A 16915-nucleotide genomic window follows, 5' to 3' on the forward strand; every position below is an offset into this window, starting at 1 on the left:
CAGGTGACCTATAAGGCCCCTGGGCCTCTTGTTGTATTGCCACAGGGAATAAGCACATTTAGTAAACTGGTCAGCGCTCAGTGTAACCAGCATACCGGGAAAGTTTTGCTACCCCCTCTCCTTTTCTAAATTTCATTACCCCTGCCCGGGGTTGAACTCACGACCTGCAGAATAAAATCTAGCAACGTGCAATCAGCGCGCTCGACCATCTAGGCAAGTCTAAAAACTTGCTTTCGATGATGATGGAATTCTCGCCACGCTGTTACACGCTACACAGGTCATCGAGAATGCAAATAGGATACAGTCATTTGGCGTAAATGTAAGAGGATCATATAAGATACACACTGCATTTGAAATATTTCATAAAGCACAAAGATTGCAATGAACTCTTAAATGAATTAAATACACGCACACATATATGTCTAGTTTAATGTCATAATTTCGTAAATTATATGGTCGCAGTGTTCGCGAAGGTCTAAATTATATTACCAGTCATTCGGTCTGGTAAAATTTCTGTTTTTACCAGACCGAATGATGATTTACCAGACCGAACGAAAGTCATATACAAATAAACAAAAACTGACAGTGCACCAATATTTATTATTTAATCTCTAACTAGCTCAAACATCAATGCCCAATTATCATGTTCATCTCGAAATTCATCACAATAATGATCGTTTTCGTCATCATCCTTGGACTCATAAATTTCTTCTAGAGCAAACATGTCGTCGTTGTCCATAACTGCGTTTTCTGCTGAGCCTGGAAATTAATAAATTGTAGTGTAGTTGTTATTAAATTTGACTTGTGATACTTATGAATATTGTCAAAAATCATAAAATTATATGCGAAATTACTATACATACCTTGAAATTCATCAGCTTCAGAATCAGTTGTGTCTTTGTCCATGCTCTCAGGAATGTTATTTATGTCTGTGTTTTCTGACAAATCTAGGGGAAAAAATAAGCTTTTCAATATTGAGAGATTAGAAAGAAATTGGGGGGAGGGGGATTTAAGTTTACCAACCTTGAAGTTCAGTGATGTCAATGGAGGATCCCACATCAATCACATTGGTGGACTGACCAGCTTTCTTTGCCCTCTGGTAGTTTGGCAGACGTGGCTTCAGAGCTAAGGACTGTGGTAGAAAATGTGAAGCAACTGATAACAAATAGAGAATAATGCATTTGTATCAGCTAGTATGAAATTCCATCACTTGACAAAGTTGTTTTGAGAGAAAAAAAAAATCAATTAATTCATGTATATTCAAATATTGTTTCTTTAATTTGATAATGCAAATTATGTCATTCAATACTAAATTTGAATTACCAGCCATTTGTCAATAGATGACGTAGGGTCAAATTCTGTAACTCGTGGACTTTGAAGTTTGACCATGAGAATATCGTTGAGGGTAGAGGTTTGAAGGCGTGTTCGTCTACTTGTCTTAACAAGTTTCATGTGAGAAAAAGTAGTCTCACAGCTGACGCTTGTAGGGGGAATGCATCCTAGAAGCTCAATCACGGCCATCAGCATTGGAAACTCAGGATCATGAGCATCACACCATTTCAATTCCTGAACTTTACTTCCATGTCTGTAATTATATTGATTAATTTATGATGATACTGAAATTTTATTTTGGCATACCAGTCATAACATTATGATATTTAGTTTTAATATCACCACTGGGATAGGAACCTACTTTCTGTAGAGAATTTTCTTGAAAAGCCTGAGCTCATTCATGGTCTCCTGAACAGAAAAATCTGGTATGGCTCTTAGAAGAGTTTTGCTGTAATGGTTGGCAATGGTCATTATTTCTGTTTCAGCAAAGACTGAAATGAAATAAACAATAATAAATCAGAGGTCTTTTATTTGTACATGGTGATGCCAAATGGTTAAGTCAATAAGTGAATATTAAAATTACAGAGTCACACAATACTATTACAGCATATATTGTGTCATTGTTATTGTAAATAATGTACATAATTATAAAGTATATGATCATCATAATGCGAATCGCACTTTATCAGAACAACCATATCTTACCAGTTTACTTAATAACTTGATTTCATATCAATTGAATGCGTATGTTGAAGAATATAAAGTCTTTTACACTACAGTCTACATTAATTTGTAAACAGACAAACACATTCATATGAATAACACAGAAGCAGTAACATTTATGATTAATTGAATAAAACCAAAACGTGTCAACTAAAACAAAACATCAACAAAGAACTTTAACAAAGTTTGTTGATATAACCTCCTAAATCTGGACTTTCAACTGTTGGCCAATTCTTAAAGTGCAGAATTCTTGTTGAGTTCATAACATTCGTTTCAGAAACGCCCAACTCAAATCTCTCTTTCAGTGCATCTATGAGCCCACTAAGAATTTCATTCTTGTATGACAACGAAGGTGTATTACCCCGCAGAGTAATGCCCTCATATGTGCCTGCTTCCATAATTTCGGAAACACTTTTAAGGTCCCTAAATGACAAAGTAATTTTTGATCTACTTATGTTATTGCTTTTTGATTAAGAAGCAAAGCAAAACATTTTTCACATGCATCTCAGTATTATTTAAAGAGACAAATGAGATTGATTTTATTTTATACATAAAATTTACATGAATGATTCAGAGTGTTAACACTTCAGTGAGTCTTACCTGGTCTTGAACTCTTCCAACAACTCTATGGTGGATTCTGCCCAAATAACACTATCAGCCACAGTGGATTCTGTTTTTTGCAGTTTAAGCGACAGTCTCATGAGAGGTTCTAAAGCTTCCTGTTAATAAAATTTGATGACAACACACATGAAGATGATGGAATGTGGAGATTTGCTTTATGCATGTATGATGATGTTTGATACAGTTTAATTTAAAGAATTTATCAGCTCTCAGTTATTGTCGTAATTATGAGACATTTGATTTCTTGAATAGTTACCATATCTACCAATTGTCGGACTAATGTTTGATTTATTCTATAAAGTACAAACCTGGAGAAAAAGAACAAAGCACACAAGGTCTTTCCTCAACAAGATCTTTGCCAGGCCCTCTGCTTTAGGATTCTTGTGGCTCAGGCTACAGAGATGTGCCTCATATGCTTGGAAAGTACGCATCATGTTGTTCATCCCACGGAACAAATGGGCTAGCCAACGTGTTCCGGTCACCTTTGTAGGCACCACACCCTTCACATTTAAAGCTCTGATAGCATCAAGTAGCCCCCGCTTGTTTTTGTACTGTTTTGTGTAAAAATAGTACAGACCTATCAGTAACGTCATAAGTCTATCGTACAGTTTGCTTTTTTTGAGTACATCCCTGAACGCCAGTTCAAGTCTATGCGCAAAGCAATGGACATTAACAAGTTCATCGTTAATGTTGTTTTTCAACAGAGCAGAGAGTCCTCCTTTTTTCCCCACCATGTTTGAGGCCCCATCACTCCCCATTCCAACCAGTTTTGCTGTAAATAGTAATTGCAACCAAATGTTATCATGTTTCTAATTCTATACATTGTTTTTTGATAAAATTTAATTATTAACTTTCGTTTCGTCATGTCTCTGCTGAAATAGTGGCAGGACTGACTGAATGAACTAAATTCCTTTTCTTTTAGATATTTGAATGTTATGCATAATTTACGTAGTGATTTCAGATTAGTCACTGCATATTGTGACAGAGCATATATATGTAATTTCAACAATAACATAGACATGTACCACTACCTTCAAAAAGATGTACCTTTATCAATCCTGCAATCAGTAAACACCTTCATCAAAAAGGATTCCAAGTCAACTGCACAGGTGCTATTTGGTGTTCCAATTGCTAGGAATCTCTCTGTGACTTTTCCATGCAAGGAGAACCGCAAATAAAGTGCCTCCTGTTCATCACCACTGATGTCAGTTGATCCGTCCATCATGATAGAGAAAAAGTTGACTTTGCTGAGAAAATCTACAGTGTTGTCTCTCTCGGTAGCAGCTATTGACTTCACAAATTCAATGGCAGCTTTGTCGTTGATATATGTGCCGCCTAGATCAATACCTTAAAGATATAATATTACATAAGCTATTTTAGGTTGATATTTCATAACAAGAAAACACAAGTTCTAGAGATTTTTTAGACGTAAGACCAGCATATAATATAAAAATTTACATGTACTTTACCTTTAACTTGATCCAATGAACACAACCATGTGTAGTCACGCATTGGCCGATTGTGCTTCATAACAGCATGAGCATTTCGAAATAAAAAAACAAGTCTGTCTTTTTCAGCTTTTCTTAACGACTGTAAAGCTTTGCCGGCAGAAGTGTTGGTCAAAATATCCGACCCTGTCTTAGCAGACGCATTTTGAAATTCTATGGCCTTTTTATGAGCAACGCTGGACTCGTGGTCGACCACAGCAGTCACTCTGAAATTTGTGCATCCGTCTAAAAAGGTGTTCTGACCTTTTAAGTTTGAGCTTATTCCAGTTGGGGTACGATTGGAACCTGACTTTGAAGCATAACGCTCGACACACACTGAACAAGTCATTGCACTTTTCTCGTCGTTGTAAGTCAGCCATGATCGCCCCTCCTTCCATTTTGGGTTAAATTTTCGTGGAGGTCTTTTCGCCTCGTAATTCTTGTTGTTTTTCGTTGAATCGGGATTGCTAAGCTTTAGTTTTTTTCCTGGTATAGCACCCTCAACAAATTTCAGTCCCAACATTTCACGGTTTATACCGGAACTAAAATACTGTATGTAAATGTCGAACCCGATATATTTAGAAGCGACGATCCCGTGTTGGAGTACGATAACAACGACACTTTTTGAAAACCATTTTAGGAATCCATGGAAAAGATGAACATGTTTTGAATTTCAATTTTATTTTATTCATTTATCATTATTCTCCCAGTTTTCATTGCCTCTACATTACCGGACATTTGGTCCGTCACGATTCTAACTTTTACCGGACCGAGTCTATTTTTACCGGACTTGTCCGACGGTCCGACGAACCTTCGGAAACACTGTGGTCGTTATAATGATCTGGTTGCCAATGCAACCCATCATTGAGCAAGTGCTATCTGACTTATTTCATACCGATTGTTAGACCGTTCTTGGTACGCTAACTGACTACGGATTACTCCGTTATTCCCCTGATTTTTCAATTAGGTTCAAAACAATGGGCTATTTTTTTTTTTTAAATAACGTTGTATAGGAAGGGGTATTATATTTAATCTTTGAACATGATAGAAAATTTACAAGTTCTTTATTATTAAAGGAATTTAATATTTAAGAAATGATCACATTTTCTTGTATGTTGCAGGATAACCTCAGAGGTCGTGAAATGTGTTTGTTGGTTTTTTTTAAATATAAAAGCCGAGGCATTACTTAGCCGATACTTTTATATTTCAAACAACAGTTCAAGACCAAGGAGGTTATCCCGCAACATACACGGAAACAATAACTTTTTATTCTACTACGGCTCAGAAATATACGGCCGGTCGTTTTCCTATACAGGTATGAATTTGGTGATTATGACGTCATGACAGTTTCCGAAACGGCCTACATTGTTTTTTGCTGACGAACAAGTTGAGATGGTAGGGGAATTTTAAATCTATTTTGAAAAATATTTCAAGTATATAGTTTGATGTTAACGGATTATATCAATTTTGTTGTATTAGCAAAACTCGTACTGCATGCGAGATGTGTATCAATTTTCTCATAATCAGTTAATGCGTATGAAGGTATATCGCATAATAGTGACCGCGGCATTCCATTAATACCAAACTAAGCTAAAAAAAAAAATTATAAATCAACACATGTATCCATATTTTAGTTTGTATCAATTATCCTTTAAAGATTATAGAGACTCGATCAACAAATCCCTCGTTACCCAAGGTGTCTGAAGAAAATGAAAGTTGTGATTGTTAGAGTAGAATTGGTCAATGTTTTGTAAACTTGTACATGTAATAGAGTATTTTGAATTTGGGTAACGAGGGATTTGTTGATCGAGTCTCTATAATCTCAATACTTACTCATTGTATTTTTATCTCAGCGAATTACGTGTTTTCAGTTCATACTGTTTGTGCGTCATCCATGGACACGTAATGACGTGTATTTGTTCTTAATACTGTGTGTCATCCATAAGCAAGTTTACACAAAAAACAATACTTAATTAAGATTAAAAGTATTTTGATTAGATGCCTTAAGGATCTGGGTGGAGTGATGGAAACCTTAACGAAGCTGGGTGGAGCACTAAAGAGGTTGGGTGGTCATTCATGACTGAGACCACACCACTGGGTGGTAAATGATGAGAGACCTTATTGAAACTGGATGCTCAATGATGGGGGAGCCGGTTTAAATTCTGATGCAGAAATCAAAGTAAGATCATCCAGGAACTTTTCAACATCGCAATCAGTACGTCACCTTCACCTTCCTAATTGGCGGGGGATATCGGTCGTTTGTTTTTCAAATTGTCTTGTGTCTCGTCAAAAGAAGGTTTTACATGTGTCAGCTTTTATCCGTCAGTTTAATCCAGATTGGTATTGTAATAAAATGTTGAGAAAATCTGGACTTCGAGCCAATGAACAATTTATAATACATTTGAGACAGTTTCGGACAGGAATGCAGACACAAATTCTCTCAATACCTTCGGACTGATCTTTTCCGACACCTCATTATTTAGATTGAAGGTTGTCTCATTACTCAGATTGTAGATCGTCCCATTATTGAATAGACGTACAATGACGTCGTTAGCTCGTCTTTCATATGGTTGTATGACCCTTGTGCGCTCATCTATAGCAATACCACTAACTACTCGACAAAAACGTCATTATCTGTTCAATTCGTTTTCAGGTAATCGCACCGGTGTTTCATTAGATGTTGTTAACATCTCTTCATTCTCTAGAATACAATAAATTGTAACCAGGCAGTGACACGCGATTCGTGCGCAGATTTCAACAAGTGCAGACATGGAATTTCGGGTACGAAGATATTTGAGGAAGATCAAACGGTCATTGCCAAACAATTACATTGTTTGAGATTTTGATGAAACACATTTTCGAGCAAACAAATTAAGTGAATTTACATGTACATGTAACCTTCCTCGCTTCATGTAACGTTATTGATTTGTGCTTTATAATAAAAAAAACAAAAACAAAAACGCGTTTTACGAAGACTTCACATGGGAACTTTCAATGCAAATTCACAATATCAGAGATATAGTTAAGAGACAATTGGTTACCTGTACTGGACGTTCGGATCCCGTAAACGATAGACACTATCCTGGTGTGAAAGAACCTGTGTATGTGAAATGGCTGAATCACAAAATAATACTATTCAAGATTACCAGTCACATTGTCCCTAAGACCTTAAAACAATATGGAGTTGTGGAGACTCGTCCTGTGATGATCGGTGGAAAAAGTCCAAATAGTATACAAGAGATTCATATAAGAGGCCCATGAGCCTTAACGTTCACTTGAGTATGTACATGTTTTATTCTTTAAACATCATTGTGTTACCCGTGTGGTTTTTATACTTTTTGCAGTATTAAAATTACCCATATTTAAAGCCGCAAGACTACACGAGCTGATTTTCCGAGAGTAGAGAAAAGAAGGAGGTTGAATTTTGAATATTTTTCACGACTCTCGATTGTCAGGGTCAATATCGGATCAACCTGCTGACAAATTGAAGAAGTTGACCACTTTAGGGACGTTGAAATTAAAATATCTGAATATATGACCATCTTTCACCACCCAGGGGAATAGTCCCAGAATCCATGGTTAATGAATTTAACAGTTTTATGATAGAGCTAAATGTTCAATTTAATAATTCTAGAAGTGAAGGTTTTCCAAGATAAAATACATTCTTAATATATTATCAACTTAGCTACACCCTGGGACATGACCCTGAACCCAGAGGTCATGAATTTTCAGTTTTGGTGTAGAGCTTATTGCTTATTATAATCATGCCAACAGCTTACTCTACAGAGGTAAAAGACCGGTCACGGTAGCTCAGCAGTAGAGCTTTCGTTTTGTAACAGGGAGGTCGCGAGTTCTTGCCCTCGTTGCGTCAACCCTAAGACGTTAATATGAGTAATGATTGCTCCTTCGCCAAACGCTCGGCATTTAGAAGTTAGATTCACGGATCTTTCGGATATGACGTCCCGTGTCACGGCAGGCGTTGGCACGATAAAGAACCCTCACTGGTACGGCAATGAGCGCTAAGCATAGGTTTTGTGGTACTTCAACGTCTCAGTATGTGTGAAATATTCTCAACGGGATATCAAATAATCAATCCAGAGGTAAATCAGTTTTTTTTCTAAGATAATGCATATTGATAACATGACAGATTTAGCCCCACCCTCGTGCCTGAACCCAAGGTAATGACTTTCAGTTTTGATAGAGGTCTCAATGTTTATTGTGAAAAAGTAAAGATAACGAACAGTGATCAATCTCATAACAAGGAATACGAAATAGAGAGCTGGGAAAACACGGAACCCTATGTATACCACAGGTGGGATCAGGAACCTAGGAGGAGTAAACATCCCCTGTCGACCGATCACACCCGCCATGAGCCCTATATCTTGATCAGGTAAACGCAGTAATCCGAAGTCAAAATCAGTGTGCCAAGAACGGACTAACAATTGTATGAAACACGTCAGACAGTATTTGACCCAACATGTTCTATCGGCAAATTAGATTGTTATAACGACCATAGGATTAGCAAAATGCTGATTTTATACGAGACTGTTGAAACCCTTGTAATATCAAATTGTCTGTAAGTAGCATGCCTCGATTTAAGAACTAATAATACGCAGAACAAGCTTGTTACCACGTTAAATCACTGACCATTTTGGACCACCCTGGAATCAGAACCTCTACCCCGGGGATCCTAAAAGTAACACTTTTGGTTAAGGTTTCCCTGTTCTTCATGACTATGCAGTTAGGTTTTCTTACAGACGCGCGGTACGGTTTGATAGAGAAAGGTTTTTGAGAATTGGTCAGATTTTAGTAGTTTTTGTCACATTTAAATATTTCAAAAGATTGCGTTGAAATAATAAAACATGATTTTGTTTTCAAATTCAAACGATGTATCGGTACACAACATAAAGTCAAAATCAGGTTTTCTTTGATGCAGAAATCAAACATTTTTCAGCCAGATTTAAAAATCGCCGTAATTCCATCAAGACAATAAATATTAAATGATTTTAGCAGCAGAGTCCAATCACAAACTTGTGATTTAAAATTCAAACAAAACAATACACAATTATATCTGGCCGCGATAGTGTAGGAATTGTTGTACCTGCTTCTCAAACTGGATGTCCCCGGTTCTATTTTCGATCTTGGCTTCGCGTCAGACCTCCTTCGCCAAACTCCAGCACTAGAAATGAAAGTTATGGGTCTTTTCGGATATGTTCTTAAATACAGAGGTCGCGTGTCACGATAAAGAAGTGTCAAACACTCACTGCTATGCCCCAAGCGCCATGCATAGGTCGACATATGTTGAAAGGTGAAGATTTTGACTTAGAAATGAAACTAATAATTCTTTTGTTTGATGCATGTATCAAACAAAACATTGGACGGAAAACTTTATCAATGCGAGTAGCTCATTGATGAAAAAGTTTTCCGTCCAATGTTTCGTTTGATACATGTAAAACTTATATGGTAGCAATTTTGATGCACCAGATGCGCATTTCGACAAATAATGTCTGCATCAAAGTATCAAACAAAGAATTATAAGTTATATTTCTTATCATTTAATTATGGTTTTTTTTTAAGATAGAAAAACAAATAGTTTCTCCCATCAAAAAGCTTGAATTAACGTTTTTTAAAATGGTGCGTAGGAATACATATATGTAAGAATGAAAACAACAACAAAACGGAATGGACTGATTGAGCTGCGTTCAGGTCAGGAACAGTTACTGTGCAGATTTAATTGAATTATACGCCAAATTAAAGGTGCAATGGTTAAAAGCTGTATTAAATATAAAGGAAGATAACAAGTGGTGAATGGATTTATTCTGCATTGTGTTGGAGGAGCCGTTGAACACTGGTTGGAACGGTGGAAAACAACTCCATTTCATTATCGAATAAAAAGTTCAACACCCCTTCATCTAAAACGCACTCGTTGACTGAGCCCCATATAACGCAGTTCAATTTCATTAATATTTACCAGATCAGAAGTCGCCACTTGCTCCGTCATGTTATCGATCTCGTAAAGCAGACGATTCATACCGGGAACTCGTGTAATCTGTCTACATCTACCAGTAAGTGGTCTACGTCATCAAGTTGACTATTCTGCCACGTCATCACCTATGTATGTTGTTTCTTTAAATGAATTTGTATTTTATTCATATCTTTATTTGTGATTATTTTTTATAGCAATGAAAAACTAAAATCAAACGAATGCATTTCGTTATATATAATGCTTGTGTGGAAAATCCCGTTCTGTAAATCGCGCTAAAATTAGAACAGGGAAGACGCATTCCAGAGAAAAGTAGTCCCGCGTGCTTAGTGCAGATGAACTCCGAACGAAATTTTGACAGAGAAATCAAACGAATTTTTCAACCAATCAGCATCGTTGTTAAGACGTCACTTTAAAAGATGTTTGATTTTATCCACGAATTCATTGCAAATATCAAAAGGTCTGATTTACGAATCACCCCGTTAACAAATTGTGGCGAGGGCGTCCTACGCTCATTAAAAGTTCAATAAAGAATATTGAAACCAACAAATGATGAGATGTCAAATTTCTGTTAGTTGTGTGAAAAGATGATGATAACGAACAGCGATCTATCTCATAACTCCTATAAGGAATACAAAATTAACAGTTAGACAAACACGGACCCCTAGATATACATGGGGTGGGATCATGATGTATGCTTAGAACATCCCGTGGGGATCTGGGTTAGAAAAGGTCCTCAGTACCCCTTGCTTGTCGTAGAACGCGACTAAATGGGATGGTCCTTTGGATGAGACCGCGAAAACCGAGGTCCCGTGTCACAGCAGGTGTGACCCGATAAAGATCCCTCCCTGCTCTAAGGTCATAAGCGTCGAGTATAGGCCGGAATTTTGCAGCCCTTCACCGGAAGTGGTGACGTCTCCATGTGAGTGAAATATTCTCGAGTGGGACGTTAAACAATATATAATCAATCAATCTCATATTTTGCTGGGCACGCTGCAGTTAATAGCATTACACGCGTCTCAAATATGGCAATGGTATTTTCATACAATAGATATATAAAAAGTTTTTCATAGTCATCATCACTTCGGAAGATTAACTTCGCCACCAGAAGACTAGAAACTAAATACAACGGCAATACATGATTACAGTGGTAAATTTGGGGGGGGGGGGGGGGGGGAAGAGAAAAACTTTGAATTGAATAAATACGCAAAGGTCTACCTAACGTCGCTTGTTCACTAATTTAAGTCAAACATATTTTATCATCTTTAACATAAAAGGATGAGGCAGCAGGTAGAGCCTATACACATGTATAAGCCTTTTCCCAAAATTTGGTTCACTAAATGCACAGTCAATCCAATATTTATTAACGTTTTCGATTTTGCAATTCTTCAAAGATATACACATGTAAACTGCAGATAAGACACTTATCTGTCATTTAGAAAAGTAAGGAATGAAGATAATTTTAGTCCACTTTACATGATACATGTATATCCTGCTTTGCAACACATTAAGTTTTCACGGGTTGTTTGGTATATTTGGGTGGGGATTTGTTAATATTAATTTGTTTTTTGGTTGTTGTTTTTTTGTTGTTGTTTTTTTTTGTTTTTGTTGGTTGTATAAAATGATCGAACGTTAGCTTTGTTACTGAATTATAAATATATATCTTTAATTCGAGTGTTGAAGTTGGGGGGTCAATCAAGCCACATCTATCTCTAGATTGTACATATATTTTCACTTATCATCACGAATGTATCACATTCACTTTATGTAGTCTTTAAAATAATACGTGTAATAATTCAAGTTGTTTTCCTTTTTCATATTTGCTTTAGAAAACAATGTCAAAACTGTCGGTGATAAAGCTGAACTTGAACATTGTAGCAAAACATACATTGCTTGGTATCCAACTGTTTTTCGGAGTGCAGGTCCATTAAGGTGTCTTTATCTTGGCGGGTAGCAATCAACTTCATGTGAGGGGGAGGGACCGGTGCTTGACGTACGTTTGTTCAGCCTGGCAACAGCGCATTTGTTTGACTGCGAACAATGGCACTGTCAAGACGTTGTACGTTTTTCTTATGAAAACTTTATTACGAAATGAGGTGTCTAACATATAAAATGAAGATTTATTATCCCAACAGATGGAGTCAGAAAGTCCGCCACATAAAACCATGGCGGCCATGTTTATGATTTATGTTTTCGATCGTGTAAAATAAACTTGTGGGCGGAAAGTGTAATTCGCTTATTTCATGCTATACTTCCAAGTTGCTATACACAGAGATTCTGTTGTTCGATATTAGCTACAAATACAAGATACATTAAAAGCTGTAATTATTTCCCCCAACATCAAACACGAATGATGGTGTTTTTTTTCACTATCTCTTAATGATAAATCCCAAAGACTTAGCATATAGAACATCACACATTGTAAGAAGTAAGGTTTTCCCATTACCAGCCTTTCATGTTTGGTGAAAATTGCTTGATAGATTACAGATAATAAAGATTTGACTTGATAAATGCATTAATCATTTGTCATTATTTCTCGACAACTTCAGATTTGAAATATATCACACTCCAACTAGACCTGTCCTTACGGGGTTAATGCTTTTATGTGACTTATTAAATTGGAACATAATCAACGTTTGATATAAATAAATGCCACATATATATCTAATTCCACGATACCTTTAGTCACAGACCAGAATATGATACTAATTTCCTTCACCAATTGTAAATGATTTTATTGAAACTTCTCACACTTCATACATTAAATGATTACATAATGAAACATACATGAATATTCATATACTGAAGAGAGGAATAGGATACATGAATATTGAGGATAACGAACATGCAGTGATCAATCTCATAAATCAGATAAAAGTACGGACCCCTAGAAACAACAGAGGTTGGATCTGGTACTTACGAGTAGTAGGCATACCATTTTGACCGGTCACACCCGCCGTTAGATTCTTGATCAGGTAAATCGAGTAATTATTATAACGACCATAGAATAGTCAAAATACTGACTTAAAACGTTAAATAGGAGACGGGTTTAAAAAAAAAAAGTGAGGTCTATGGGCCACATCGCTCACCCGAGCAGCAGTTCTTAGCAATAAACAAGGTTGAGCAAAACTGTCATTATACAAGGGTAATGACTAAACTACCTTTGACTACTAATTTATTAATTAAGTCTCCCAAGCGAAGTTTGGAGACTTATTGTTCTTTCTCGCGCCTAAAACTGCCCGACACTGTTCTCCGTAATCCGTGGATGAAAGTAATAGATATTCAACGATATAATAGGCCACTGTACATAGATATGCAGAAATGTATTTGTTTTCAGATTGAAGGGGGTTAGGGTACATTTAGGGGGGATGGGTCAAATGGAGGTGAGATTTAACATAGAACTCTATGCGGAAAATTAAATCCAAAATTCAACAAATATGACAAGAGTCCTTCAGGTCTTCAGAAATGAATAGATAATGACGGCCTACAAATAAGTATCTAAGTAAAGTGACCTTGACCTGAACATCAACATAAAAGTTGGTAAAGTTTTGAAACCAGGACTATTAGTGATCGATTGATTGGATATTATTTAACGTCCCTCTCAAGAATATTTCACTCATATGGAGACGTCATCACTGCCGGTGAAGAGCTGCAAAATTTAGGCCTATGCTTGGCGCTTACGGCCATTGAGCAGGGAGGGATTTTTATCGTGCCACACCTGCAGTGACACGGGACCTCGATTTTTGAACTCATCCGAAGGACCGCCCCATTTAGTCGCCCCTTATGACAAGCAAGGGGTACTGAGGACCTATTCAAAACCCGAAATAGTGACATGGAACCATCTTCGGAAATGGCAAGATGATTACAGGTCCTATAAACTAGTATGAAGGTCTAGTTACCTTGACCTTTGAACATAAAACTGGTATTGCTTAAGAACCAGGTCCGATAGAGACCTAGGGTATTCAGAAAGGATGATGACATCTACAAATTGGTATCAAGATCGAGTGACCTTGAATATACAAAGTCATATAATTTTGTAATTGATAGAAATATAGTACCTTCAGAAATGATAAAATCTACAAACTAGTGTTAAGGTCAAGTGACCTTGACCTATGACCTTACAACATAAAAAAGGTATTCTTGAAGAACCAGATCTGTTATAGATATGGGATTTTCAGAAATGAAGATAAGATCTTCAAATTGGTATCAAGATCAAGTGACCTCTGACCTTGAACATACAAAGTGATATAATTTTAGAACTGGAATTGATAGATTGATTCTTGCTTAACGTCTCGCTCGAGAATTTTTCACTCATGTAGAAACGTCACTGAGACTGGTGAAGAGCTTCAAATTTAGGCCTATGCTCGGCGCTTACGGCCATTGAGCTGTGACGGTTCTTTAGCGTGCCACACCTACGGTGACACGGGTCATTCGGTTTTAAGGTCATCTCTGAGGACCCGTGATATTCACACCTGATGCCGAGCGTTTGGCGATGGGGCTGTCACTACCTGTTTTAACGACTTAGGTCTGTCGCGGCCGGGGTTCGAATCCCGGCCTTTCGCATGTGGGGCGAACGCCCTAACCTCTCGGCCGCGGCGGTTGTAATTGATACAGACATTGGATGTTCAGAAAGGATGATGAGATCTACAAATCAGAATCAAGGTCAAGTGACTCCAGTGACCTTGATCTCTGATTATAAATTTGGTATTACTAAAATGTAGTCATTTGAATAATTCATATGCATTATACCTGAACATTAAGGCTGTGGAACCCTTTCCTGTTGACATAGTCAGCCTCATTCTAAGTTGGTGTTGGGTGTACAAATTTTAAATTTGTGTCTCATCAACACAACCCAGAACTTTAGGGAATCCTAGAAAATGTGTATAATATAAATTTATGAATATAAGTTCATTTTTTATATGAAACAATTATTGATAATTGCAATGTTATTTATTACAATTGTTTTGATTGGACAAAAATAAAGCTGAACAAGAGTTTACACATCAATAAATCCAATAATGCGATGTATTCATACACACCTGAAAACAAACAACATAGTGCGGGGAATCTAGTCAAATTTTATAATTATAGGTTATAGACTTTGTATGGGAAAATATGACGACCGAGTTTTTTGGCGCGTAGACGGACCTCGCAAGCTCGGTCCGTCCGCGACAAAAAACGAGGTCGTCATATTTCCCATACAAAGTCTATAACCTTTTTATTATATACTTTCAATTTCAATTAGAAACTAACAATAATTTTATTTTTAACAATAACTTTATCGGTTTAACTGAGTAAAAGATGAAAAACACGAAAAATTTGAAAATTAACGGCGTAGAAATTTGATTGTGACGTAATGTTTGCGGGCCGGAATGTTTCCGGGCATTTATCGTGTGATATATGCCCGCAAACTTTTATAGAAAAAAAAGAGATGAAATTGAAAGTATATAATAATATGAATTATTGTCATAAATGACAATGACAAGTCATTCTTTACAAAAAAATATTTGAGGGAAAAAACTTAATATATGATTTGATTTATATGCAAACAAATTAGTTAAAATGTACGGAAGCGATAATGTGCCAGGGTATAGAATTAATATTCATTTAACTGGCGGCCGCCACTTAATTTATATGGTGACCGCCAGTCAATTCATATAACTTTGAAAAACGATGCTGCGTGTTTGAAATGAACTTTTATCAAATGATAATGGCAGACACAATTTGAAAATTCAATAACCTTTTGAGGGGGAGGGAGTGTCTTGTCTGGTTATGTTGTTAGATTAAACTACGAAAACTATAACTTCTCAATAAATGTACTTTCAGGCTAGATAGGTGCCCACATCAAATCCATGTGTAATAAAAAATAAATCTTAGATTACAGTGTATATATTTCATATACATGTTTTGCAATGTTTCACAAATTTCAGAATCAGTTCTCACTCTTTGGCTATTGAAACTGGACGTTACACACAAACACATGTAAATGAGAGAAAATGTACTCTCTGCAAGTCTGACTGTGTAGAAGATGAATTCCATTTTGTATTTGACTGCATAGCATACCAACACTTAAGAAAACCATTCATAGAGTCCATGAACATTTTGTGCAAGAGTTTTATAAACCTGTGTAATAGACAAAAATTTATCTGGCGTATGAGCAACGAATGTAACAATATTATTGAAAAATTTGCCAATTACATATATAGCTGTTCATTACTAAGAAAAGTTGATTTATTATGAACTTGTAAATTTTATTTTTCATCTATCTTTTGGATAATCACTCTTTTATGATTTATGTATATGAACTTTGTATTCTTTGTATGCCCTCTGGGCCCAAAATTGGAAATAAATTACTTACTTACTTACTATACATGTATGATACGAATTTATTAGTATGTGTCATGTACTTAAGAGTTAAAAAAATTATTTCATTGTCAGTATGGCAATTTGTTCATTTAAACCAATTCAAAAGACTAACACCACATATTTATTTGGTTGGACCCGCCATCTTTCAAAATAACATTGTGCAGTTATGGCCCCTACGGTGGAGCTCTTCTTATCAATGCGATGTCAACACTGGAAGACTCTCACTCTGGACACAGACTACCAATTAATTTGCTATACATTCCTTTATAACATAAAAATTAATATAAAAAATTCCACTGCCTCAACTTACCTGAAATTTGGCACAGTGATATTAGAGCAATGCAAGTCCAAAAATATTTGTGAATCTCAGGAAAATCCACCACACACAAGTCCTGTTATGACA

The 16915-nt window shown here is 36.4% G+C and overlaps 1 protein-coding gene across 2 annotated transcripts; it reads right to left on the reverse strand.

Moving 5' to 3' along the window:
- Window positions 1-580: 580 nt before the first annotated feature.
- LOC125657418 (zinc finger protein 862-like) lies at window positions 581-4983 on the reverse strand. 2 transcript variants are annotated; one of them, XM_048888015.2, is made up of 6 exons: window positions 2656-3127; window positions 1694-1823; window positions 1324-1585; window positions 1024-1132; window positions 864-947; window positions 581-759 (listed from the first exon to the last, which is right to left on the reverse strand). In XM_048888015.2, exons 2-6 carry the CDS (start codon window positions 1801-1803, stop codon window positions 605-607), a joined length of 720 nt encoding a protein of 239 aa, XP_048743972.1. In that variant the 5' UTR covers window positions 1804-1823; window positions 2656-3127; the 3' UTR covers window positions 581-604. The 2 variants fall into 2 exon arrangements, with proteins under 2 accessions (XP_048743972.1, XP_048743968.1); XM_048888011.2 differs by lacking the exons at window positions 581-759; window positions 864-947; window positions 1024-1132; window positions 1324-1585 and adding exons at window positions 3724-4023; window positions 4146-4983 and having other exon boundaries at window positions 2656-2774; window positions 2985-3448.
- Between the last annotated feature and the right edge of the window lie 11932 nt (window positions 4984-16915).

Source organism: Ostrea edulis, chromosome 1 (genome assembly GCF_947568905.1).
Source record: "Ostrea edulis chromosome 1, xbOstEdul1.1, whole genome shotgun sequence".
Taxonomy (NCBI): Eukaryota; Metazoa; Mollusca; class Bivalvia; order Ostreida; family Ostreidae; genus Ostrea; species Ostrea edulis.

What these genes read in the sequence shown, in the direction of transcription:
- LOC125657418 (XM_048888011.2), bottom strand. Translation starts at nt 4,686, where the DNA reads ATGTTGGGACTGAAATTTGTTGAGGGTGCTATACCAGGAAAAAAACTA. An exon ending in TTCATTGGATCAAGTTAAAG is followed by an intron (nt 4,024 to 4,145) that starts GTAAAGTACATG and finishes TATATCTTTAAG; the next exon opens with GTATTGATCTAGGCGGCACA. An exon ending in GCTTTGTTCTTTTTCTCCAG is followed by an intron (nt 2,775 to 2,984) that starts GTTTGTACTTTA and finishes TTTTATTAACAG; the next exon opens with GAAGCTTTAGAACCTCTCAT.